Below are 27,601 nucleotides of genomic sequence, written 5' to 3'. Positions count from 1 at the left end.
CTGATTACCCTGACCAACCACAGCAAAATACTTAACTGCTTGTACATGAAGTGTGACAGTATGAATGAATCTCAAAAAAAGTATTTCAAATTCAATAGTCCATATTGCCATTTATTTTTGCAGACATCTTCTAACTACTAATTTGGAAGACACACACAGGCTTTGAGAGTATGAAACAGTAAGAACCCAGAAATACTGTTTCTAATAATGTTCAGTGATGGAGGGTCACAAGTCATACATTCGTTATGTTATTTTTCCTTATACCACATCCACTTCAGACAGAGGAAATTCAGAGTATTGTCTTCGAGTTTCTTCCTTTTAAGATTTTTTTTTTAACCCTTCAGGCATTTGGAATCCCTGAACAGCTGAATAAGCTCTGGTAGAACCTAAACTTACAGTAGTTTCTGGCTCAGAGAGGTCTCTTCTGCAATTTCTCCATAGTAACACTAAGAGCCTGTTTTCACAATAATTGAATATTGCTAAGCTTTTGCAGGTAAGGTTATGAAACAACTGGGGATCAACACTTCTCTTCAGACTGCTTTTCTCCCATTTGTACTATCATTTTGCCATCTTTTAGACTAACGGGAGCAGTGTTGTCTCACTTCTTGCAGGCACTCCAACTCCATTTTGCCCGCACACTGCAGTGCTCCCAATGGCACTTTGGTACATTCTTTACAGCACATGCAATTTTTTCTGTAGGCTGCAGCACAAAATGAATAGGGCATCAGGGCATTCAGATATTACTCCCTGTTTGCTGTCTGCAGTAATCAGCAAGCATTTTGAAAGACTATCATTAGTCACTACCAATACAAAGCTACCAGAGTCTCTTTGAAGATCAGAGTAAATTAGTGGTGCAGCATCCATTTCCGTTCTCACACTGACAACCTCACTCAAAATCCAGAAGCCTTACAAATACACCTTTACAACAATGCTCCCCACTACTAAAGAGCTAACAGACTCAGTCAAGTCAAAGCGTGTACTGGCCAGTATTTATTTATTTATTTATTACAAAATTCAAGAATCACGGCACACCCAAGTCAGGCACCATTTTAACCTTCTCAGTGAGCTTTTACTTAGATGTTGAATACATCAAAGGAAAAAACAGCTTTCAAAGCAAGTTACCATTGCATATTTTAATTCTAAAGAACCGTTAAATTGCTCTTAGAAAATTCAGCTCAGCGATTATTCACAGGAATTTGTAACATTTTATCCAGCACAATAACTAAACCTGTTAGCAGAACTAAAATATTTTCATACTCACAAGTTGGTATGTTATGATCAAGTTCCCAATCAATTTTTTATTATAGTCACTGATGTTTAAATAACATGGTTATTTTTGCCACGATGCACTGGGAGATGGCGCAAATTCCACTTGAGATATTTACAATCATGCAAGTTGGGGACTGCTGACATGATGTCAAGACACAGAGAATGCACCCTCCCACCAGCAAGAAAAACATTGCTTCTTTTAGTTATTTTTTCTGATCATACATTCCCAGCCTTCTGCAATACTCCTCATGATTCAAAAATGACACTACCCTTGACTAGTAGGTTAGTACATGCAAGCAGCACAGGAACAGCATAGCGCAATCCCTGTATTTTAAATATTGTCATTTGTGTGGTACACAAATTTGGCAAAGGCACATGGTGGGGAGGGGGACACAAAAATCTTGAAATCTAAACCACTACGCCAAAAAAATAAGCGTCCTGCAGAACTGACACTTTGGAGAGTCACCAGCTGTAGTCTGACCATACTAGCAGTTCACTCAGAACACACTTAATGCTGATCTGGTGAGGAACCATCTGTCTGGTGTGGACTTTCAGGTGAATATATGTTGAAATTACAACCAAATCAAATTTAAAAGGACAAGGTAATGTGTATTTTTTAATGAAATACTACTCACTAGGAAATATACTGCACAGTAACAAAAATCAGCACACAGAGAACAAGCAGGACACAGTTTAGCTCTGAAGTTATTTAACAGTAGGATTTATAGCTCAAAGGCATCAAAATCTCAAACTATTTCCATATTTCCACATAATTTCAATCATGTACTTAGAAAAGGATACCCTTCTACCTACAGCTCTAACAAAGATTAAAACCAATACATATATATACGTATCTCCAGCTAAAGCCCTGTTTCTAAAATAAAAACTTGATGAGTGGTCACATTAAACCTTCTGAGATCCACATTTAAAAAGAAGCTAAGGAGCAATGATTTTATTTAGGATTTGAACACACAGTGAACAATTTAAATAAAACTTTAAAACAGAGATCCCTATAAGTTGTTCCTGTTTAATACAAATGCAAGTGACGAATCCGAAAATGTAATACAGATACTGGATTATATACACTCCGCACAGCCACGCACCGGGGCGGGCCTTCCGGCCGGCCGCAGCTCACCGCATACCCCGGATACCACTCCCTTCTCGCTCCCCTGCCCGTCACCGTGGCGGCCGCGCGGCGGGGCGGGGCGGCCCCAGGACGCGCACCGCGCCGTAGCGGAAGAGCGTACGGAGCCCGGCTCCACGCCGAGGCTACGCCGCCGCAGCCACTCACGGTAACGGAGCCCCCTCCGGGTGCCGGGAGCAGCACCACCGGCCAAGCGCGCGGCTCATGCGCGGTCCCGCCCCTGGCCTAAGGCGCCCCCATGGCTGCTGCCCCCGCCCACCTTAGACACTCCGCCCGCCCCCGCTACCGCGCCTCGGCGGAAGGCGGCTGCCAACCCGCGCCTTCGTACCGGGCGCAGAGAGGCGGGGGCGGGGCGGCCACTTTGTGCCTGCGCAGCACCTGCGGGGCCAAGCAGTAAGGCGGCTGGGGAGCCCTTACAAGGGCGTCCTTGTTTTGGGGCCGGTGGAGGAACTGTATGTTTGCGTGTGCCTTTGAGAAGTGAGCGTGGAGTGGGCAGCACCTCACTACGGAATATAAGCTTGGCGCGGCTGCCGGGTGCCAGCAGCGGTCCCAGTGGCCCTGCCCCGAGGCGGAGGGGTGGGCGGCCACCGGAGGCGTAGCAGAAGTTACTGAAGTAATCTGTCACTGCTTGCAGGAGTCCCTCGGCCTGCAAAAGGAGTTGCCCTCTTGCGATTATTTTTCATTGTTTCCAGAGCATCTGAGACTCATTTCTTGGAGTGGAGTTTTGTACTGTTCTGTCTTATGTGTGTGTTTGGTCGGGAAACCAGAACATGTTTTCACATTTAAATAAGCTTGAATTTCATTGCAAAGTCTTACTCTCCTTAAGCCTCTTTAAAACTAGTCTTGATCATTATGATAAAATTTCACTGTATTTGGAGATGTGTGGAACTAAGATTTGGTTGGGAATAACACTGTCATACTAATTACAGGAATTTGACTGTTGTGTCCATACTTTTGGTAATAATGGTTATCTGTATAGCATTAAACTTAATTCTTTTACTTAAATCCTTGTATTAATGGTGGATATGTTTTGAGGCATTTTTGCTTTCTTTTTTTAACTTAGTTGACACAATGACAGGCTTTGAAAAGAACGTCCGTCAGGACATGATTTCTCGGCTGCATAATTTTGCTGCTGTTGGAGATGCAGCCAGACTGAAAGTGTTGCTCAGACATTCTCCGTCACTTATCAATGCAGCTGCAGATAACGGCTGGACAGCCCTGATGTATGGTGCCGGAAATGGACACCTTGAGGTTGTGCAGATTCTTCTTGAAGAAGGGTAAGCTGTTTAGTAGATCCCATTGAAGACCTCTAACCTGAACCCCTTTCTGCCTGTTTCAACTTGATCTCAGAAAATTTACCTGACAGATAGTGGAAGAATTTTCAGGGTTAAAACTCAAGAAAGTATACTCTGTGTCTGTTTATAACTGGATTCTGCTATTGCATCATGCTTTCCATATTTGCTAAGAAACTCTAAATTGAGCATCTCTAAAATTATTCCGTTGATGTTCAAGGATATATTGTCACTCCTCCCAGAGACCAACAGAATAGAACAAAGTTTGTATCCCATTCCAACCACTATACTGAGTATAAATTTGGTATATTTGATTGTTCCACTTAGACTTTTTCCTCTAGACTTTATTTGTAATCTACTTGGATCTACATTACAGTGTAGATACTGGCTGTTAAGTAGGACGTGACAGACATACGTTTACCAAAGTTACGGATTGATGAATTTCCATTTGCCTCTTGTTTTTTGGACAGTTCACTTCCTCCTTTCTCCTTGAGCTGTCATGTTGTTTTCTTCAGTCAGTATGACACCAAGCATGTTCATTGCTTGTCAAAAGCTTGCTATCGTATTTGTTGTCTATCTTCAAGTCAAGTGTTGTACTTCTGGTTTTTCAAGACACTCAAAAAAGCAAAGAATGCTTCAAAGTTCTCCTTGAGACCCCAAAGAAGATTACTCTGAAGCCTGAATAAAGTCAGGATCCAAATATTTCGAATGGAAAACATTTCAAAATGAAGGGTGAGAGTCAAGTGTTGCGGTTCAACTGACCTTTACATTAATCAAGCCCAGTCTATTCCTTTCTGCACCCCTAATTACTCATAACCACAGAACGAACTAAACTTGCTTGGTTCTGTAATGCCAAGCACAGCATTCCACAGCTTCCAGTGATCATCCCACCCTTTTTTGTTTTCCAGTCCTACCGAGATGCTGTGCCCTCTGCTGAGGCTCAGCATGGAGTGTCAGATGAACCGCTGTTTTGTACTGTAATCAGTATATTCCAGCAAGTAGAGGAGTATCTCAGTGCCAGATTTTGTGGTTTGAAATCATCTGTGTATTGAGGAGTCGTCTTAGATTTTGGGGAATTTACCAGTTTGGTAAATAGGATAATAGTTTTTTGAGTTATGCTTACTGTAAAAAAAGAGTGAATATCCACTTGTAAATGTCCTTTTCAGGGCCGTTCTCTTAGGCAGTTGAATGTAGTTCCTGAGGTGATGCTGTGTCCTCATTGGTCTCATTTTAGTTACGCTTCATCATAATAATCATTTGGACAAATACAATTGCTGGATATATGAACATGAATGTCTATGAAGGTAATATTAAGTAATATTACATAATGTTCCAGAAGCTAATCCTGGAAAGCTAGTCAGGTTTTTTTTTATATTCATCCATGTTTGAGAAAAGCTACAGGAAATGTTTGTAGACTGAAAAAAAAATCTTAGTGATCTAAAGAGTTCAGGCCACTGTTGTGGACACTGCCTGATCACAGTCTACACGTACCTGAGCAGATAGAAGATGGAAGACAAAACCAGAACAAAATTCAGTGACTGAGAGATAGGAAATTAAGTAGGAGATTAGGCAAGATTTTGCCTAAAGGAGACTTAATCTTTAAAGATAAATGAGCAACAGTAGTTTCTTCTGCACCAAAAACTTGTAAATTAAGTTTTGAATGCTTTTCTAAAATATAGTCAGGCTCCCTCAAAAACTGTTGGGGTTAATATAAAATCTCAAGTCAAAACAGTCTTACCTGCAGTACAGTTACCACAGGTACCAGTAACTGTACCGCATAAGACTGTTACCACACGTACCAAGTACAGGTACCACAGGTATCAGCAACATGAATATACTGGCATCTTCTGGTTTTTAAAAAGTGATGAGTCTGGCCCCACATCTGCTGTATTATTTGTAGTTTACAGTGAAATTTCTGTTTCACTTATCCACTTGAATTAAAATTGACAAGAAATAAAAGTGCATTATTTTTGATCTCCCAATCAACCCCAATCTATTTCAGGTATTTTTCTTTTTTTTGTTACTATTTAAATATATATCATGAGGCAGTGTTTCCTCATCTGTGTCATTTTGCAGACATTTTGGTAACAGAGATCCCTACAGGGACCAGCACTGCAGTTGTAAGGGTGCTACTTCTCTCACTAAGCAGAGGCTGTATGCTTGATTCTTATTTAATCATAAATATTTTCTTGTAAATATTTTGATGCTGCTTTCAGTAGCTTCTAGAAAGTAATGCTAGTTAAACTGTCCTTTTTTTTTTATTATGGGTTATTCAGAAGACACCTGTAGCCTGGCTTTCAAAGTTCTATCTGTAAATTATATTGAGCTTTTTTTTTTTCATGATGCATTGTGTGGAATTTTAATTAATTCATTGTTGTTGTAGTACTGCATGAACTTTGGTAGGTGATATCTGGAGTGGATCAACAAAAATGTGTGATCTGGCCTTAGAAAAAGAAAATGAAGTATGATTACTTTTCATTACCACAATGCTAAGTGTTTAGCCTAAAGAGTTCCTCAGTATAGACAGAGTGTCTAAAAGTTTTTGCACCTTAGTAGTATCAGATGTATATGCTGTAAGTAAGAGTAATACAGCATCAGGACTCTTCCTAAATATATTTACCCTGGTAACCACTGTTCTTTTTTGTTCCTCTAGGTGTGACAGGTCCATCATTAATAAATCAAGGCAAACAGCTCTGGACATTGCTAAATTTTGGGGGTACAAGCACATAGCTAATTTGTTGGCTAATGTGAAGGGTGGGCAGAGGTCTAATTTTCTGTCAAATGAAGTGAAAGAATATGAAAATTATTTTGGCTTGACACTTCTGAGCAGAAGGAGTGATAAAAGAACAGATTCCAAGTGGCTAAGCAAAAACCAAAGCCATCCAACTACAGTATACATCCTCTTCTCAAATCTAAGTCCTTTGGTTACTTTTGGTGGGGGAATAGAGGGTGGCCAGCAGCCAGAAGTAAAGCTTTGCAGGCTGTACCACAATGATGTGGAGCAGTGCATGAACCAAACTGAAGAAGGCACCTTGATTTTTCTTGGAGTTGAACTTCAGTTCCACATGAACCTGCTGGCTGCTTGCAATGGAAGAGTTTTGCAAGAAGATGAAGAGGATGGGTTAGTTGCTTGGTTTGCTCTTAGTGTAGATTCTGCTTCTGCTGAGAAATTTAAACAGAAGCATGCAAACTGTTATTTTCTTCACCCACCAATGCCAGCACTACTGCAGCTACCTGAAAAAGAAGCTGGTAAGATGCATAGAATGCAGCAGTTATTGAATGGGTAATCAGAAAGGTATGCTTTGGGATTCACTGAGGTATAATGCAAGGACAAACCATGTTGTCTTACATGCTCTAGATACATCTTTGTAGTAATAAAAGCAATTCTGCCATATTCTTCTGTCTTATGGACTATAGTGAAGCTTGCTAAAATACTAGTGGCTGTTTCTTTACAGTCTCTAGCACAACAAACTTAGAGAAGGAATGGGATTGTATAGGAAAGACTGATGAACCAGCATTTTCTACTGATGCCTTTCTCTGAAGAAAGTTTACAGACAGCAACACTGCGTATTCTACACTGTGCCATGTGGCAGGTATCTTTGAGCAGGACAACCGCCTTTGAAATTACTGTTTATAGGGATTGCTGAATCAAGGCTTTTCATACAGAGAAAACACTGGTATTTTGGACAAAAAAACCCATGAAAAACAATAGCAAAAGAAAAAATAAATAAAGGCAGAGGTAGATAGAAAAAATTGAAAAAAAACATTGAGATATGTAAGAGCTAGATAACAATAAAAAAGGGAAAAAGATCATAGATGAACAATGTGCAGAAAGGCATGACAGAAAGAATGATACCAATAGGAGAAATTATTAAGCAAGAAAGAAAAAGATACATAAAATGACCAGAAGTGAGAAAGTAGATAAAAGTGCAATATCAGATGAGAGATTGATAGCAAACAGTCAACAAAGTCAAAATTGGAAAGTTTAGTCAGTATTTACATTGTAACTAGAGTATCTGGCTCTTCTTTGGTATTTCAGTCAAAAGTACATTCTTCAGACCTGTCTGTGTAGAGAAGGTGATAGTAAATTGTTTTTGCTGCAGAAATTATTGCTATCTGCTGGATGCATAGCTACGTTAGTATTGCTGATACTCTTTACAGACTGTGTGCTTTGGTTGCAGATAATTTATGTCCTGCGTTTCAAGCCTTGGCTGGTAAACTGCTTCTACTAAGCATGTATGTTGCAAAACAAAATAAACATATCTTGCAGGGAAAAAAGTCAAAGTGAAATAAAATAACAACTTGCTCTGGGCATCTACACAATTCTGATTTCAATCACTTAAAGGTATCTTATTTGTATTTACATGCATTGGTATCGAATAGGCAGAAATTTATTCCTGCCTTTAAGTTCCTCAAATGTTGAAATATATTCCTTTCATGTCCCTTACAGATCCTGTTGTGATAATGCAAGTCATCCACCCAGATGGGAACCACTGCCTTTTAGGTAGGCAGAAGAAGTTTCCCCCAGGAATGTTTACCTGTATTGCTGGATTTGTAGAACCTGGTAAGTAATTTCATTTTCCCATACCAAATGTTTTTTCTCATGTATCAGTATTGTGCATTGCAAATAATGTAGAAATACATTCGGTATTCTGTCAAGTAAATGTTTTTGCTTCATGTTAGAGAAGTTGTTATAATAAATATGCCTGTTCTATACTTTCCAGCAGCTGATTTATAAAAAAAGCAAAAAGCAACTTGAGTAAATGTAATTTAAAAATGGTTTCCTTATCAGGCACTCTTAAATCACATATTGAAGTGAAAAAAACATTTTAAAACACATATAAGGTCCTTTCTTTGGTGATACTTAGCAAGGGATTTTGGCATAGCAAAAATAAGAGTTAAAGCATAACTTAAGGTTAACATACAGTTAAGCATATGCTTACCTGTTTAGGGCCTGATTGATTATATGGAAGATAAACAGAAATTTTATATAATTTCAAAAGAAAAGTAAAGAGATACTTTGCTAGCTGTGTTTAGCAATAATAGTTGGAATTAGTTACAATTATTAGTAGCTGCAGAACAATTTGTAAAACATTCTTATATTGGGAATACATCTTAATCAGCAGTGAAATTATAGTGTATAACTATTTTCAGTAACTGTGTGCAGGTGAAATACGGTGACAGCATGAGTAAGCTTATTCAGGTATCATTTGAAAAAAGTCAAAAAGTCTTTCTTCACTCCTTCCTTTCTTCTGCCAGCCTTATTACTTTCTGATACTGAATTCAATAAACTGAAATTTAAGAGTAGCTGATCTTATCGTCAGCTTCTAATCAGCTGAATGAAGCTGAACTAAAACTTCTATCTCTGATGCATGGACTGTCTGCTTTAATGAACCTGTAATCAGTGGTTACAACACAGTACATGCAGGCATATGTAAGCCTATGACCATCAACACTCCACATATATATTTAGCAGTTTTCTATGGAAGTAAAGCTTTCCATTGCAGTTTAAGGTTGGAGAATTGTCTGTGTGTGTTAAGACAATGAAGAATGAGTCAGGCAAAGTGAATAATACAATGCAGAAATGTGTGCAAGTCTTCTTAATTCTCTCTTTTCTTACTATTGTCATTTTAAATATTGATTTTCAAGTTGTATTACATGCTGTACATCATACTATCTGTACTAGTATGTAGGACAGCTGTACTATTACATGCTGTACTACATACTAGTACAATCATACTAAAAATCTAAAAATTGGCACAATGCTATTTGTAAATGAACAGATTAGCATTTCAAAAGTAATTAAAGAAACAATGTATTTCCTACCCAATTTTTGACGTTTTAGTTGTGGTAATAATAGTTTGCGTGTATGATAAATTATCAATTCAGGAAATAAACATTATGATGGAGAAATCATACTTTATCTTCAAAGTTCCATTTTGCTTTGGTGGCTAGTTTTACCTTATTAGACTTCTGTGTCTTGTACTTAAGGTCTGTGCCCTGATCTGTGAACTAGATATCTATAGATAATTGCCTGGGGCAGTTTCAAATCTTTTGAGTCAGTTCAAAGCACAGGATGTAATCGTTGCTTGGAGTGTTTTCATCAGCTGCTTGTTCTTTGCACTTTTTGATTAGGTGAAACAATAGAAGATGCTGTTCGAAGAGAAGTAGAAGAGGAGGCTGGAGTCAAAGTTGGCCACGTTCAGTATGTCTCTTGTCAGCCATGGCCAATGCCTTCCTCCCTAATGATTGGCTGCTTAGCTGTTGCAGTGTCTGCAGAAATTAAAGTTGACAAGAATGAAATAGAGGATGCCCACTGGTTCACTAGAGAACAGGTAAAGTTCAATTTAATTTCCTTCTTGTATTGATTAGTCTGTGACTGTATTGGTTGTGGCATACAATAGATAACTTGTTTTTTTCAGCAAGTTGAATGAGCATGTATACTCTCCATTTTATCATACTACAATTGCATTATATTGTAATTGTATATTATACACAACCAGAGAAAGGCAGATATTCATGGTAATCTCTGGGTCACTTGCAAGCCCATTTTATGACACTTTTGCCAGTTAGCTCTTCACCTTTTCCATTTGAGAGATAGCTCTTCATCTCTTCCATTTGAGAGATGTCCAAGTTATTGTTACTTTAACCCGCTTTCTTAGCAAGCCTGTGCTTTTCATTTTGGCAGAAGTGGTATTCAGTAGCATTCGCCATCTGAGTTTCTCCAAACAAGCATGCTACCAGATGTGCTGGGAGGGGGGAGGTTTAGGTAAAAACACTGGGAATTCATTAGTTTGGACATCTTTTTCCATGCAGTACTATTTTAATACTCTGGTATTGAATGCAGTCTACTGTGCATTAATAGCAAATTCTACACTTAGATTTCCTGAGTATTTAAAAATATAGTCAAATAAAAGAGGAAATAAAGACTTTCACAGAAAGAGAGATTTAAGTTCATGAGTGGAAAAAGGAGAGATTGCTTACACAACATAGTCTTGACAGGTTTTTCCACAGGCTGCTTATGAGCTAAACTTTTAATAACACTGTACTTCTTCCTAGCACTTGCAAGTCAACTCTGTAAGGCAATTTGAAGGCAAAGTTAGTCACCTACAATCTCAGTGTATTCCTGACAACACTGAGAGCATTATTTTAAATGAATATCAGTTCTAAATACAGCTAGTCATGCAGATTGGTCTAGAGTTGGAAATAAATTTACTTAAGAAATGTACTAAACTAAAAGTGTACTCCCATGTTGCTTGCAACTGCTTCAGAAAACCAACAAAACAGTTTTCCTTCTACACTACATGCGGGGAGGGGGGGAAGAATAATTTTTATAGAACAGTGTAGAGCACCATCTGGTGGTCCTTACCGTAAAGAGGCTTCACAAAAGCCTTAAATATTATATTAACAGTCAATCTCCACATTTGTATTAGAAAGAAAGTATCATTTGGGGCACATTTGAGCTCAAAAATGTCAGAATTCACACAGAATCCTGTGTGGTTTTTTCTCTGCATCTTAGAGAATCTGGTAGTGGCTCTTTAATAGCTATAGTAATGATAGACTGATGGATCATCATAGTAAGATAGTTCCTTCATTAATACAATGTTAGATTCCATATAGTTTATAATGTTATCTTATAAAGAAAAAAATTTGTCTTTATTGCAGGTTGTGGAAATTCTCATTAAAGGGAATCAGTGTTCTTTCTTTGTACCAGCAAGTCAAGCTATTGCACACCAGTTGATAAAACATTGGATTGGAATGAATGCTAATCTTTAATTCAAATAATTGATTTCTTTAAGTTAAATTACTTCTTCTAGTGAATGCTAAATTAGGAATAAATTAGAAACAATTTTTTATCTAGTAAATGTGCAACCACTTGAATTTTTGAGCCTTTCCTTTGGTTCCTGAACTAAACTATGCAAACCTGTGTAGGTTTTTTCAGATCTGAGTTAGAACTGAACAACAAGCCAGTGATTATCCCAAGCAAGCAAGCAAGCAACAAATAGGTGAAATTAGTACCTTGTTATGCACAAGCTGCTTTTTCGTTTTAGAATCAAATTATTATGCTTTTTGCTATTCTGCTCTTAATGTTTGATTTGGTCTTTCCTGTCCCCCACTGGAAGGAGTCACAGCATTACAAAGAGGCCTGACCTTTCCTGCTGTTTGAACTCTGTGTTTACCTCCTCTTATTTTGTCTTAATTGTTTCTTTCTCATTTTTTCCTAACTCCATTCTTTAAATTCTGCCTGGCACAAAAATCAACATTCAGTGCTGAAAGTCTTATTAACAGTGGTTATTTTTAATCTAATAGCATACTTAAATGGTGAATATGTAGTACCTTGTATCTTTTACATTAAGAGCCCTCTAAGCAGAGTATTCACTCCTCCAGTCTGATTTGGCCTGCACTTACCCAATTGTTTGTCAGCCTGAATTTAAAGGTATAACACAACACTCTGTTTATGAAAAAGGTATTGGAGAACCATCCCAAAAAGCCTAAATATTAGATATTTTTATAACATGGTAATGTACTTACTGATCCTAGGCAGTGAGTTATTTCATTCTCTGATAATTAGAAATGGAACTGTAGAGTAATGGAGGAGAAAAGTAGATTGATTAAACAAGACATAATATCTCAAAATATGTACAAAGTTCTTCTATGGAAATGGAGACACTAAGATTGTTACTGCTATTAAGAATTTTACAGTTGAAATAAATATATTAACCCCAGCTGTAAGACTGAGAAAGCAATATATGAATTACAGTATTTACTTACATCTATTTAATGCTACAGTTCAGATTTGTGCCTTAATTTATTGTATTATTGAAAATAATGTTAACTTAATATTCTTTCAAAATGGAAGGTTATAAAAGTATACTGTTTCCATTATTAATGTCATCGTGTAATGGTTCAGTAGTCTGTGATTATGCAGTCATTGCAGTGATATAAAAAGAAATGTAAGTGACCAGAAGGCAATACAATGATAATCATAAATATTAACTTACTATCATATGGTGATTTGTTTATTCAGAGTAATTTGAATATTGTTAACATCAATGAATTATGTCAGATTTGTTTCAAACTTCTCTGCAAACTAGAATCAGTAAAAAAGTTTTACAGACCCTAATAGTTTTTTTTTTTTCACATGCAGTGTCATACTATGCTCAGCAGCTTTTTTTTTTTTTTTTTTTTAAGGCAGTGCATATCAAACTTTAAAGCAAGAAGCATTTCTGACAGACTTGGAACAGTTGACAAATCATTACATTGCTTCATTCTTTCCCTTGTTTCAGCTATACCTACAAATGAAGAAAATCAGGTTATCTGTTGAGCCATCTGGAAATGAGAAGGAAGCAAGACACTGCTTCCTTTAAAAATTGCTTTTGCGGAGAAGGAGGAAGTATGAAAAGCTGTCATGGAGTATAGCTACCAGCAGGACCGCATGTTCTCAGTGGAATTAATCTTTAAAAAAAATCGTGGTACAGAAGGAAGCCTAGTTGCAGGTTGTTCATACAAGTAAAGGAGAACATTGGGACAGTATGCAAATGGTGGTGGAAGCTAAGCAATGAAAGGAATTTTTAACTAGTCGTGTGATGATTACACGTTAAGAAAGATGAACAAGGAGGGAATGAGGAGCGGATGGAAGAGAGATGATTAAGCAAAGAGCAAATATAGGTAGTGTAAAGATAAATAATTTATCACATTGAGGTAACTAAAAATACATGTATAAGACCCATCCTAATATTAGTTTTTCATGTAGGAAATTACGGTGGGTTGCTATAGAGATGGGTTTGTAACTGTGAAACTCAGAAGAAAGTATCCATAACCAATACTGATATTAAGAATCAGACTTTTTTTTTAATTGAAAATCTGTATAAACAATATGTACCTGCCATTACAATGCTAATAAATAATTTGAAAAATTTCATTTTACTGCATGAAAAAACGAAGGATAGTTTGAAAAACAAAACACCAATAATCTCTGAGTTGGAGGGTAATATTTTAATGATCTTTCAGTTCTAATAACTTCTGGTGTTGCAACAGTTTGTAATATATATACATTTTCAAAAGCTAAACCAACAGTCCTTTTTAAGCTTTCTTTTCTTTTTCCCCTCCCCAACAGATGAAGCATTCACAGTGAAGATGATAAACAGCCCTTGTTTAAGAAAATTGATTTGATAATTTTAATCTCTTATATAAAGTGAAACTTCTCCTGGCTTTTTATTGCTTAATTTGACCTGTTTGTAGGTTGTAGGATTGAGTTTTAGTTTGATAATACCTATGCATAGACATTTTCTGAAGGATAGTTATTGTTTGCAGATTACATATGAAATACCTAATTGAAGAGCCAAATGCTGTAGTTTTTTAGCAACTAGAGCAATTCAGAAAAGTGCCAAATTAAATTTAGCAACAATTAAACAGCAAGTGTAGTGATTCTGACTGGAATACGGTCAGGGCAACACTTCCATAAGATTTGAATTATATGCATTATCCAAAAGACTGCACCTTTGCAAGCAGGCTATTTCTTGCCACTAAGTTAATGCAGTACATTAAGAAAATGGTATTCCTTAAAACCCCACTAAAAACAGAGGGGTTTTTTTCATGCTGTGTAATAATGATCTCTCACTCTCTTCTCCCTTGCTTCTACAATGGTACCAGAGGAAAAAAGAATACTCGTTACATGTAGATGTACAAGGCAGAAAATCCTGGACATGCCTTTTCTCCCAGTTTGCCTGTACGCTAATGAGAATTAACTTCTATTCAGTATATAATTTGTAAATATTCTGTATTTTACCTGGTTTTGAAATTATAATAATTCAAATTATAGAAATAGTAATTTAATAAAGTGGAAAAAACATATGAGGTGTTGAAACACAAAACAAAATTGATACTACTAGCCAAGCTTTAAGCTCATGTGATGTAATGACATCTCATGAAAGTACAATACTGACTGTGAGATTTTTACAAACTTTTCATTGGTGCCTGTAAGCATACTTCTTTTTATCTCATTTTTCATATTGGATATGTGTAAACACGTGAAAAATAAAATCATTCCAGTGTTGGTATAGCATGAACATTATATTTTGTGTTTTGTGTAGCAATATTGCCAAGTTGGTAAATTATTATCTTGAATTCTACAAGATAATGTGAAGGAAAAAGAGGTGGATGTCAACGGGCTGATTAAAGATAGACCAGTCATGATGCTTCATGGAATTAAATATACTAATCAGATTCTGAGCTTAGGAGACAGAAATAGAAAAAGAAGTGGAGCAAGACTGTGAACAACATTGCTCCCTCTGTTATCTTTAATTTTAATTAGGTAATCTGATTGATTAAGACTTTTCGACAAACCTGACATTTTGTAAAGCCCTGGTAAGTTCAGTTGTTATTTTTCTTATCTGCTTTAGTGTGTTAAGAGTTAAATAACTAGTAGTCCTTTTTTGTTTCAGTGATTGGAAAGATATGTGTATCCAGCATATTATTGTTGACTGGGGTTGACAGTACAAAAGTGGATAAGTCCAAAAGAAAAAAAAATTTGAACTTGTTATCCTATTAAGCCTTAGCAAGACAGCCAGCCATTCCTTCATGAGCTTAGAAAAGCAAACTACTCACAGAGAGTCCATAATAGCAAGGAAGTATCTGAGGAAAATGAATATTGGCTCACAGTAACAGTAAGTATAAACTTTTTTTTTTTTTTTAAATGATACCCTGTCGGGTAGTATTCTGTAGATACTAATTGTTGTAACTCATCATAGCTTTCATAAAATACAGGATTTCTGCAGGTTTTTTACACGGTAGATACAGTTTAAAGAATTTTAATTATAGTTTAGTATATAGTTTTCTGAATAAATAAGAATGATAGCTTCCTAAATGGAAGGGATTCTTCAGGTAGATTTTTGATTGTGAGTAAGTAATGTTTTCCTAAATGATAGGGATTTCTAAGATAGATTTTTGATTCCTAAGATTGTATCTGTCATCTTATTTTAGCATATAGGGACTGAAATTGTAGTATATAATTTTAGAATTGAAAGCCTACCTGCATGAACTTCAGTTTGTTTTTCATATTGTCTTTCTGCAACTAATATTTCAGAAGTGGAATGTGAGGAATGCTCTGATAAGACTACAAGATTATTAATCAAGAAGGAGTATTACATATTGTTGAGTAGAGAAGCTTACAAACTCAGTTTGTAGCACTGAAATAAGCCTGGATAGTAGGTTTTTTCTCCTACCATTTCATCATCCTGCATACTAAACTACCTTTGGTAAAGTACTTTCTTATTTCACTTTAAGGAGAGAAACATTCTAACACTGGAGCTCTCCCAGTTCAGTGAAGAAATGTAGACATTTTCTCAACACACCTGCTAAAACTAAAAAAGAGCCCATGAAATATTAAACGTCCCATTTTTTTGTCATTCTAAACCCAAATTACTCCTAATTTATGCAGTATAAATTGCTCTTCTGGAGAAAGTGACCCTGGAAACTGCATAGTCAGAAAATATGGTGTCTAAGTTTCCCCATTTTAGATGCCAGAAATCAAATCCTAGAAGCTAGGATAGGGTTTTTTGCCCTTATTGCATTCTATGAGAAATGGAAGATTTTTCTCACTTAATTGTAATTTATATTTTGTAGTCACAGACATTCTCAAAATAAAAAGCTACCTCATTTTCAAAGAAAATTGTTGTAGTGTACAACTATTGTGCAGGGATTTTTGGGGAGCTGAATTTCAAGTGTAATCAAAGATTTTGGATTTACATTATTTCTGTTATGATGGATGAACAATTCTGAAGCTCAAAAAAGAATAATTCAGCTTGACAAAGAATTATAGTACTTCATTGACAGTAAAATCTTTGACTAGAGAAATTATATTTAATTATTGGAAATGGTCATGTGTTATATATAGTGAGATTTCTATTAATTGCCACATCACGTCTGAAGGGTATTTCACTTACTTGCTGTCATGTTTGATGCTGAAAAAGCATGAATTACATGCCAAAACAGAAACAAAAGTGACTAAAATGCAAGATAGCACACCAAATATCAGAATGACAAACTCACTGACAAGAAAAGGGCTAATCCAGCTAACATTCAAATTAGCAGTTTTTCCTTTGGTCTCTGTAACAGGAATAGCAGAGGTCCAACAATGGAAACAGAAATGGCAATTCATGTTGTTTTTTTTTTTAATATATTTTCAGAACTTTTGCTGAAGACAAAATGATTTAATCCAGTATAACAGATGTAATGGACAATAAAGTATGTCTTCCATGCCAGTTTTTAAAAATACATTTCTACATACATGATAATAAATACATTAATATCCATTGCATTAAACTGACACCACTGAAAAAATCTCATCAGTAAGCTGAAATATTAATGATATAGTACTTGTGTTAAAATCATCATGTGATCTCTGTGTGGACCATTTACAGCACAGAGGCTACCTACTGGTTCTCCATTTTGTTGCAGTGGAAAACAGTGCATATCTTTAAATGAGGGTAGAAATTAACAATGTTGATGGAGAAATGAAACACCTCCAAAATATGAAATAAATGCTTATCCTTATTAATGCATTATTTCTTGTGGCAAAAGCTCAAAATAATTAATCAGAAAGCAAGATTAGCTTAGTAAGTAGGGAGAAGCTTTATTAAAAAATGAGTTTTATATATGGTTTTGCAGAATTTAAACTGAAAGCTGGACCTATGGCTTGTCTTCTCCCTAAAAAGGCAGAAATGCTTGTGCATAGGCAGCTGAACTATTTTTTACTATAAATTTACTGCCACTTGCATTTTCAGTTCTCAGTTAAAATAATCCTGAAAACATTTGACTGACTGCTACTTTATTAGCCTTTTTTAAAACTAAAGTGAAGAGCATCCTGCCTGCAGGGAGGTATCTTTAACACAATGGCCAGAATAGTATACCCACTGTTCCTTAAAAAAGATTGGTCAAAACCTATTTAACACTTTGTCTTGTGTCACTTGTTGCTCATAGAAGACTCCAAAATAATGCAAAATCTAATTACATGGGGTTTGGATTTCCCGAATATGCTCATTTATGGCATAAGTGATGTTCTTAGTTGCTTAGACAGTAACCTTCCTTGAGAATCAGAAGTGCAGAAATATTATTGACTGGTGTTTCCTATCTTTTCATGATCTGAAAAAGCAAGATGCTGATTCAGTGTGCTCATTAAAAGTCCCACAGCACATTTCATGAAATAAAATGGTTGATCACTGGGTCCTAGTACAATACCTGTTGCAGATTAATTTCACTTACCCATGCTTTTCTAAGCGTGTAATTTGGATGTGCTGTTCTCATAGCTAACTGAATATTGCCACATAACTACTGAGTTCCATTTGAATGCTTGAGAATCTGAGCATTGATTCTCAATGCTCAATCTCAGTGCTTGAGAACTGAGTTCCATTTGAAGCGGATTCTTTGCAGCCTTATAATTCATGTTTTAATTAATTTTGTAAAATGCTTTACAGTCTGTTACAGCCCCTGTAAATGGCTGCCTGCTTCCTTTGTTCTAGACATTTTGGAAAGACATTTTTAAAGACCAGTCTTTTCTGGAAAATATATAGATGAAACTATAAACAAATGAAAATAAGATACATACCAGCTGAGGCAGCGATTAAGAAACCCTACTAAGGCATTTTTGATAACGCATTGCTTTTCTTGCATGTGTTTGGCATGAAATATATTCTTTGGCAACAGTACTGCAGAAACGGGTGCTCAGAAATTATTCAAATAAGGTAAGAGTGGGAGCTTGATAAAGAGATTTAGAGCATCTTTGTAGAGAAAAGACAAAACCGGAAGGTACTTGAATAAGACATACTTGAATGAGGTAAATAAGAGCTAAATCAATTATGAGCCCTTTTTGCCTGCTCTCTGTATGGAACTACTAGGCTCTCATACACAACTCATTCTAATGACATTGTCTCTGTTAAGAGTACATGATCTGTGGGTCATCTGCCTCAATGCATAAAAGCTAACACAGGTCATATGTCACGAAACACAATCAGTAAGGAGACTAAATGGAAGGATTCACAAGGAAAAAAAATCAAACTTCACGAATAATTTTAGAGGAGGAGAGGAACTTAACAGTGAGAGACTGGACCAAACGTAGTTGGCCAGTTGAGGAGCAAAGTCAAAGCAAAGATTAGTATGGAATAGAGAATATTGAGGAAATACAAGAAGAGACACAGTGGAAGTCAATGAGAACAAAATTCAGTGTGGTTTAGGTTATCTAGGGCAATGGAGACAAAAAGTAGGATTCTGTGTCCAGAGGGAGGTTATTAATCAGAAAGGTTTGATGCAGTTGAAATGCAGAAGGAAAGAGCAGTAGAAGGTTCTTGTTTCAGAAAGGCTTGTTTGAGTATTCTGTGACATCATTCTTCTACACTCCGTGAATGGTATAGGATTCCATGGGGAAGTATTCAGTGAGCTGCTACTGAATATATTTATAGCCATGACACTACAACATAAGATACTGAAATTATAGGAAAGAGACTTACCATCTAAAAGGGCAATTAATATTATCCTGAAAGAACATTAAATATTTTTCAAATGTATTGTGTCACTACACCATTTGGATTCAACATTATTAAATATTTTCTCCATATTTTCCTTTTTTTAGTTTGTCTTTTCTGCCAGTGTCTCATCATTACTGTATAGGTTCACTGAACATGCTTGTTTAGAAAACTTAAGAACACACATGTTTTCACATAAAATCTCCATTATATAAATTTATAAAAGTGAAGTAAAAGAACTCCTGTATTTTCAATTTTACTTCCAACCAGCATTTTTTAAGGCAACTTTTCCTGCTGAACAATATGATCTCAGAGGTATATGTTAGAAAAATATTTTGTTGCCTTTATTATTACAAAGCTTGTCATCACTTGCATTATGCTGAAAGAAATAGTATTATGGATGTTATTCATGTTATTCAGTGAAAATGAACACATTCTAAATAGAGCTTTAACTATTATTATGGTGGAGAGTGATCTTTCACTCAAAAATGCCCTGCAGTCCTGATGCATACAACTAATCCTTACTCAAGTCAATGGGTCTACTCGTGTTACTAGGATTGAAGGTGATGAGATTCCTAATTCTGCTAGCACGTCTCAGCTGTAGGACCAACAAAGCAAGAACAGACAAAGGCAATGCAAGGAAAACATGCATAGAAAAGATGAGTGAAAGCAAAGAACTGGTGCCTCTTCTGATGTGGTAAACCTTAGAGGAGAAAGCATAAATTAACACATGGAAATGTAGTAGAGACAGCTAAACTGTTTGCATCATAAAGGTTCGTTCCAATGTTTACTTGAAAATTACTTTAAGATACCAACAATTTAACATACTTCATTGTACAATTAAAATCAATAATGTATAAACATGAAAACTAACATCTGAGAGATAGTAGTCTTAACCACAAATGAACAGTGCAATCATTCTAAGTTATAATTTTGATCTACTTACTACCAATTACAGAAATCACAAAAAAAAAACCCAAAACAAAATGGCTTAATCATCCTGTTCACGTAGGTCTTGCATCTCATTTTGACCACATATCAAAATCTGTAATCGTACCACTATGAGCAACTTTGACCTGTGGCTATCTCTACTGATGATTTCACTGCTGCGTGCTCAGATTATTAAGTTTTAGAAGGTACTAGATCATTTCCCACAATCCTGGCACACAGAGAACCAACACTATCTACCTTCAGTACTTTCAGATTGTCCCATGCCACTAAATGCTATTTGAATAGTAGTAGAACTAGTGACCATCTCAGGCCTAGAATTTATTCTGCAAAATTGTACGTTTTGTCATGACAAAACCTGGCGAAAAACATAGATTGAAAAACAACTATGAGGAGAAACTTAAATGAATATGATTTTTGTTTGAATTGGTCTACAATACTTTCTATCTCCTTAAGATTCCAGCATCCTTCTTGCAGTGTTTACTGTTTTCTTTTTGGTATTGTTCAATGTTCTTTTCACTTTTCTACTCCTCGGTCCATCTTGAACTATGCTAACCTTATGCCCAAAGCCATCATAATTCAAATCAACTGCTAACTGATTATAGTCATGCTTATTATTCTTCCCTAAAAAAAAGGCCTTAAATGCTTTATGGAGTAAATATATTCCTGGCCTGTAAGGTGCATTTGGATTTTCTTTGAAGTAAAGGGTAATCTGTAGTGCATGCAGCTCTACAATTAACCATCAAAGGTGAAGAGATACTAGAGTAAAACAAGCAGCCGTTCTTGATCTGCAAATAATTTTTAACAGCATTTTAGCAATGAAGCTTAGCAATCACATTTCCTATATTAAGATTAACCATTTCATTACTGACCATAGGATAGGGAAAAGAAACATGAAAGTGGAATTCCTTGGGAAAGGCAAAAAGGCATGAAAATCAAGAAGGGGACGGGGAAGGGAAAAGGGAAGGGGAAGGAGAAGGAGAAGGGGAAGGAACTGAGTGTGTAGGATCTTCCTTAGGTTGAACTGAGAGAATTCCTAGAAGTAAAAATATTTTCACAATTACAACTTAATGAAGTATAGCTTTAACATCAAGTATCACAATCAGATTATGGAGCTCTGTTAGACTGTTGCTCTTATTGTCATAAATATATGCACCAATCTGCAGATCTTACATAAGACACCTCTAAATATGAGTTTGATACTCTTAGCATACTTGCATATGTAACTCTTTAAGAGAATATTGATTTTTATCTGGAACTGATAGGCACTGCCTCATACCCAAAAGTACAGATAAATATCAGGCCCAGCTCTTGCCTCTGTGTCAGTGAAAGCCTTGTATTTGGCTTTAAGGTCATTCTTCCCACTGAGAACAGAGCTCAGCTGGCAGGTTTGGCTGTCTGTCAAGCTTTGACAAAAGGCACCTGGAAAAAACAGAGTTATAGTTTCATCCTGAAAATTGACAATGTAAACATTCCAAAGTGTCTGCTGTGAAATAAATACAAAACTTTCTCAGTCTCCCTAAAGCATCTCCAAAAAGACAGGGGAGAATGCTGCATTTTTGCAGGCAACTAATGGATGTGTTAGTGCACTGGCATATTCAGTCATTTAGCCTCACACAAAATTAAAAACTTTTCAGAAGCAGAAGTCAATGACTGTGTCTCAAAAGAAGAATTTCTTCCCAGTTGTTTGGCTAGCTATGTATCACTCCATACAGTGACATGTAACATGAGTGTGATAGTGTTAATGCAATGATTTAAAAAGCTTTATCTTAATCCTCATTTTTACAACAAAATGCATACATCCCATTACACCAGGTAAGTTTGCAGCCTGAAAAATTCACTCATGCTCTTTCCACAATGACATGTTTGATTTACTGATGAATGATCATCTAAAGGTGATTATGACTAATAACACTTGCAGTCAGTTGATTTTTCCCAACATAACTACTGATTTTCAAGACTATCCCAATGATGTATTAGCAGTTCAAATACTTCTAATTTCAAACAATGTGAATTATCTATTCCAAGGTCATTTAAAATACAATAGGAAATCTTTGGATTAAATAACCAGAAGCAAATCCTAACACATGGACTTATTTTGGAAAGGACTATTTTCATTATATTTCAATAATGTAAAAAAAAAAATTAAAAAAAAAGTTGTAAGTTTTGGTCAATTTTCCAAGGAAACATCCATCCCAGAAAATGTTACCAATTCTAATTAGTTAAATAGCCTCTACATAGTAACCCTGCTGCATGGGATACAGACATCTTCCATCACTACCATGCTTTCAATCAACACTCAGCCCCACTGCATGATAGGAATGATAGATGACTTCTGGATTTTAGTTATTCTGCTCAGTTCAATATAAATTTAAGGTCTCACTTCAGTGATCAGCTGCAAGAAAATGACTAACTAATTAAACATGTATGGAAAGCTGAGCTTGTAGTTGAGGGTTTAGCGATTCTTCATTTGTCTCAGATTATTAAAGGACACAAATAGTAGCATCCATAATGTTTCCCTTGGGTTGAGCCTTCTTTGATACCATGTTTCTTAAGTCCTGTTAAATTCAGACAGTGAAATTTCCCACAGGCCTGTGGAGGAATACAAACTTTTTAATTTTTATTTTCTTGATTTTGTGAAAGGAATAATATTTAAAAATTAATTATTACAGGTTTTCCACCGCCATTTAATTATGAGTTGAGTATGTCTTCAGTACTAAGCCAGCATTAACTGTTAATCTTACATTTCACAAGTTCGCCTATGAGATGAAAAAATCTAAGTCTAAGACAACTTTCTTCTTCCCACAAACAAATGCAAGGGACAGCCCAAACTGTGAGATATACGTTGGTCTTGGTTTGCTCTGCTTGCAGCTCAGTTATGCACTTAGCCCTAGCTTAGCCCTTTTATTCTCTTATATTAAATCTGAATTTTTCTCAAGAGAAACGATTATTAAGAATATAATTATGTATATAAATAAGACTGAATTTAAAACGAATGCTTAAAACAAAATATTAATCTCTAAAAATCAGAATCAAATAAAATCATAGGCCGGAAAAGGTCAGCCACAGCCCAAATCTCCCACAATGAGTATTGGTTCAGGCCCCATAGCTGATATCATCAGACCTTGATTTTAGGCTATTATTTAGAAACCTTTGAAAATTTGGTCTGAAATAACCAAGAGAAGAAAATAGTTGCATTAGTACCTGCTCTAGTGCTTTTCTATTTTTCATTATAACCAGTCAGTTCTTATGCAGGAGAAAAGCCAAGTTAGATAGCCTGAGAGAGTTAGAGAGTAAAATTATTCCAGAGAAACTTTCTTATTATCCAATGTTTTCCCTCCCACACAGAAGAGTGGAACCCAGATGCCCTCAGTTCTTAGAAATGAGTAGAAAAAGAAGAAAAAGCTGCAAGGGCAGAAAGAGCTCTGATTCCAGAGAATGTAAGTTTACAGGAATGTTTAATTTGAAGTAAAAACATCAGAATCATAGGTGGTTATTCTCCATTTACTCATCAAGACAGAAATCCTTCTTTGTGCCCAAAGCTCATTGTCAAATTGGAAATATTTACACTCAAGTGTGGGTACATACAGGTAATGTCTTGATGAGGCTAGCTGTTTTATTTTAATTGAGCTGCTATCCTACCTATTTCTGGCAAAATCCTTCCAACGGTGCTGGTGTTTAATTGCCCCAAATTTTCAGCACTCTTGCTGTAGATTTCTTAATGTTGTCTAAGTTTAACATCTTGTTCTAATCCTGCTTAGGTAGATGTCACTGTAAACTGTTATCCTCTAATGCACATGACCTATTCTAAAAAAAGCCCAAGCAAGGCAGAATTTTATGTAATTGTATGAATGCCATGAAATCTTGCCTAGTACAGCTCCCACCAGGAAACAGTATTTTCTTTTGCTTCAAACAGGGAGCTGTGGCTCACACCTCCTGGCAGTGTGCCACTGATCTGCTCTGTGATTGTGACAATATTCATTAATCCTTTTGTTTGCTCATCTATAAAAGTATTAGAAAAGTCAAGTTCCATGTAATTTACCACAAACTGCAAACATGCAATGGGATATTGATTGTCCCAGTGTGTTCACAGGAATGAAGTAAATACTGAGAGGAGTAATGGAAGTAAAATGGTAGATCTTTTTAAATGCAAATAGAATATGTTAGCACCTAACTACTGTACAACTTTCTGATAAAAAAGAATGTTAATATATTAATTTCCTTCAATCAGTGAGTTAACATTGCCTACCCTGTTTATCTGACTTCACATTTCTTACCAAATAATTAAGACAGAAGAAGGTAATATTGAAATGAAAAAATAATGTTGTGGAAAGTACACTACACTTTAAAGATAGAATAGGCATTTTCTGTGAAAAGTGTCTCAAAGCTAATCATACATTTGTGATACTGCTTACCAAATCATGGGAAAAATGTTTTTTCTTTTTTTCACCTTAAATTAGATGAACAGTTGTCATCCATTTGTAAATGCCAGCAAAATGTAGGAAGCCTTGAAAATAAAACAGATGAGGCTCTGGCTCACTTCACTGAGCCACTGGATGTAAAAGGTACTGAAGAAAATGGAAAAGATCATGAAAACAAGAATGCGAGTAGCTCAGATGCATCTGAAGATAGAGACCTTGATAACGTATCAGACAGTGAAAAAGAAGGAAAGAAGGAAAAGAACTACCCTCCTCAAATGCTCTCTCCTCAACAAGATGAAATCCTAGCTACAGTAACTTTTGGTGAATCAGAGGACTCATCCACAGGAAAAATTACACTGTGGAGCAAGCCAGATTCTGCAGAGTCCATTAGCTTGGCTACTGGAAAAATTACTGCAGAAGTAAAATATGGTTCTTTTCATGTAAAAGTAGAAATTAAGAATGTTTCTTTGTTTGATTCTGGAACAAACATTTCAGCTAAAAAAAGGAAAAGTTCAAATAACAATAAATGTTGTCATGAAAGACAATACCAGAAAAGCCAGTGCTCAAAATGTTCAAAGTACCAATGTCCTTCAGCTGACCATTCAGCAGAACACAATGGGAAATACAAGGGATCCTCTAAACATAAAATTCAAACTGCCATCAACAAAAATGCCTCTCTGAAAATGAACGTTGAAGCAAAGGAAATTAAAGTGGAATATACTAGCAGAAAGAAAAATCTAAAGGTTAACATCAAACCTGGTGAACAGGCACGGAGCAAAACCTGCAACAGGGAACACGAAGATACGTATTGGAGTGAAACAGATTATTCTGTAACAGAGGCACCTTGCAATACAGATTGTGAGTCATCTTTTAGCTTTCATGAAAAAGTAAACTATGCATTCCCAGATGGATGTACACAACTCCCTCCACCTAAAGAATTTGCTGATTGTGACAAAATGCATTTGGATACAATTGCAGAGGGGGCATCTTTGTACCCTGTTAATGACAGAAAGGAATCTGACAACGTCTCTACAGCCTTAAGAATATGGAGGGAAGAAAATAATTTCTGTAAACATAACAAAAAGGACTATGAAGACCACACCAGTGAAAAGGAAGATTTTTCAAAAGATAAAATACTTTTCTCAAAAATAAATAACACTAATTGTCTTGTAGCTAGTAATACCGTGAATAACCCAAATGCTGGGAAGGACCATATCAGTAAGAACAATGTATTAGGTCAAGAGAGAAATAACTGTGACAAATGCAGAGACATAGGGCAAAAACCAGCAAGAAGAAAGTCTTTCCCAGATACTACCCTTGATGTACCATCACCAGTTCACCCTAGAAGGGATTCTGGCTTTTATTCATTGCCATCCTTAAAAGTATTGCTGAAGGAGACAAAAGCAGGAGATGTCTATAAAAGGAACTCACATGTTCATACCAGCTATACAGAACTTTGTAAGTGTCCTGACTTGAACTCCTCACTGGGAAGTTTGAGAGGTCGTAAGCCTTCTTATCAGTATGCTTTCACATCATTTGATCATAATATTACCATTTATCCATCTGAGCCAGAAGAAAGTCTAGATGACACTTTTTTACTGAATGACTATGCAGACTATGTGGGGCAAGGTGAAGAAACAGAAGAAACATTAATGGAGAGTGTTCATTCCAGTGGTAGTATAAATGAGAAAAAAGAAAGTGGGAATGCAGAGCTTCTGAGAAACCTAGCCATATGGGAGGAAGACTCTGTGTCTACCAAAGATGTTTTAGATGAAGGGACACCAGAGTACAACTGTCTAGAAAAGCACATTGAATTGCAGAACAAACCTCAGGTGGTACAGGTGTCTCCACATTCTAGAAGCCCTTCAGGTGAACTTATTAATGACAAGGAAAGTACTAATTATGCATCTACAGAAAGTGCTCCAAACCAACTTTCAGCTTTACAGCAAGATGTTCACCCACCCCTTGCAGAGCCTGAGGTAACAAAGAAAAGGAGAGGGTCAGTAATGACTGTGATAACTGGAGAACTAGAACGAAGACTCATCCAAGGTGACACTAAATTGATACCTGATTCTTTCGGTTCTGCAGTAAGAAAAGAGCCTAAACTTCCCTGTAGTATACAACAGAAATCCTTGCTGTCACCCTTGCTATTAGATCCCGATGAGCATGACATAAATAATGAATCAGAAAGCTTTTCTGTGATACAAGGCATATCTGGGAATACCATTGTTGAATCCAATTGCCATAATGATTCAGCACAGGCTGACATATTATCTACCTCTTCAGCATATACAGAAAAGAAAGAGAATTTCACAGAACATTCAAGTGTCAAGGAAAGACTGGAGAACTTTTGCAGTAAACAGTCAACTGATGATAGCTTAAGGAGAGAGCCTGGGGCACATCAACTACCTCAGTTAGCCAAGTCCAACTCTGATGAAGCTGAGAAAAAGATTGAAATGAAAGAAGATTTTCATCAGAATGCAGATATCCCCCCATCATCAGTAAAACACATTAGTCAGAAAGGTAGGTCTTATAAGACTTTTGGAGTTAATATCACTTACACACTTTTTGCACAGGTGGTTTAGTGCTTTGATGACATCTTTTTGGGGAAAATGAAAGTATATTATAACTTTACAAAGATATGATATTGGTATGCTTGGCTATTTGGTTATAATATGCAGTTATTGTGTTGAGAATCCTAGGAGCCATCTTGTAGACCCAAATAACTTAAATAAAAAAAATAAAGAAAATTTTAATGCAGCTTTGCTCGAGAAGTGGATTTCCTACATTAAACAGTCAACCCATCCTATACATCTAGTGAGAGAAGCAAACACCAAAACAGGAAGGGGTTTTTTGCAGTTGCCATGTGACATGAACTCAGAGCTCTAGTCAGTATTTAATACCACGTAAATCTGTTTCTGGAATCCATGTGATCTAAGCAAATACTGAATTCTAAGTACTTCTCAGTCCTAATTCTGGCTGAGCATTTGTCATGGAACGACCATAGTG

The 27,601-nt window shown here is 36.2% G+C and overlaps 2 protein-coding genes across 5 annotated transcripts in view; both read left to right on the top strand.

The window, feature by feature from the left end:
• Positions 1-2,420: 2,420 nt before the first annotated feature.
• On the top strand, positions 2,421-24,648 carry NUDT12 (nudix hydrolase 12). 4 transcript variants are annotated; one of them, XR_012042321.1, is made up of 9 exons: positions 2,421-2,561; positions 3,477-3,690; positions 6,359-6,954; positions 8,156-8,269; positions 9,841-10,040; positions 12,993-13,374; positions 15,150-15,371; positions 23,520-23,611; positions 24,632-24,648. XR_012042321.1 is itself a non-coding variant. In XM_072860476.1 (6 exons), the coding sequence occupies exons 2-6, from the start codon at positions 3,635-3,637 to the stop codon at positions 13,071-13,073; spliced, it is 1,047 nt and encodes a 348-aa protein (XP_072716577.1). In that variant the 5' UTR covers positions 2,421-2,561; positions 3,609-3,634; the 3' UTR covers positions 13,074-14,724. The 4 variants fall into 4 exon arrangements, 3 of the variants coding, with proteins under 3 accessions (XP_072716577.1, XP_072716576.1, XP_072716578.1); XM_072860476.1 differs by lacking the exons at positions 15,150-15,371; positions 23,520-23,611; positions 24,632-24,648 and having other exon boundaries at positions 3,609-3,690; positions 12,993-14,724; XM_072860475.1 differs by lacking the exons at positions 15,150-15,371; positions 23,520-23,611; positions 24,632-24,648 and having other exon boundaries at positions 12,993-14,724.
• Positions 23,554-27,601, top strand: part of LOC140651467 (uncharacterized) — a 39,911-nt gene continuing 35,863 nt past the window's right edge. The window contains exons 1-2 of the mRNA XM_072860939.1: positions 23,554-23,611; positions 24,632-27,115. Coding sequence (XP_072717040.1) covers positions 23,554-23,611; positions 24,632-27,115 — 2,542 coding nt within the window. The remainder of the gene's footprint in view (positions 23,612-24,631; positions 27,116-27,601) is intronic.

Source organism: Ciconia boyciana, chromosome 4, assembly GCF_034638445.1.
Source record: "Ciconia boyciana chromosome 4, ASM3463844v1, whole genome shotgun sequence".
Classification (NCBI taxonomy): Eukaryota; Metazoa; Chordata; class Aves; order Ciconiiformes; family Ciconiidae; genus Ciconia; species Ciconia boyciana.
The sequence above is the reverse complement of the archived record's forward strand: the minus strand, read 5'-3'. Positions and strand labels throughout refer to the sequence as shown.

Coding starts and splice junctions, on each gene's coding strand:
- NUDT12 (XM_072860475.1), top strand. CDS start 3,485: ATGACAGGCTTTGAAAAGAACGTCCGTCAGGACATGATTTCTCGGCTG. Junction 6,955..8,155: donor GCTACCTGAAAAAGAAGCTG/GTAAGATGCATA, acceptor TGTCCCTTACAG/ATCCTGTTGTGATAATGCAA. Junction 8,270..9,840: donor TGCTGGATTTGTAGAACCTG/GTAAGTAATTTC, acceptor CTTTTTGATTAG/GTGAAACAATAGAAGATGCT.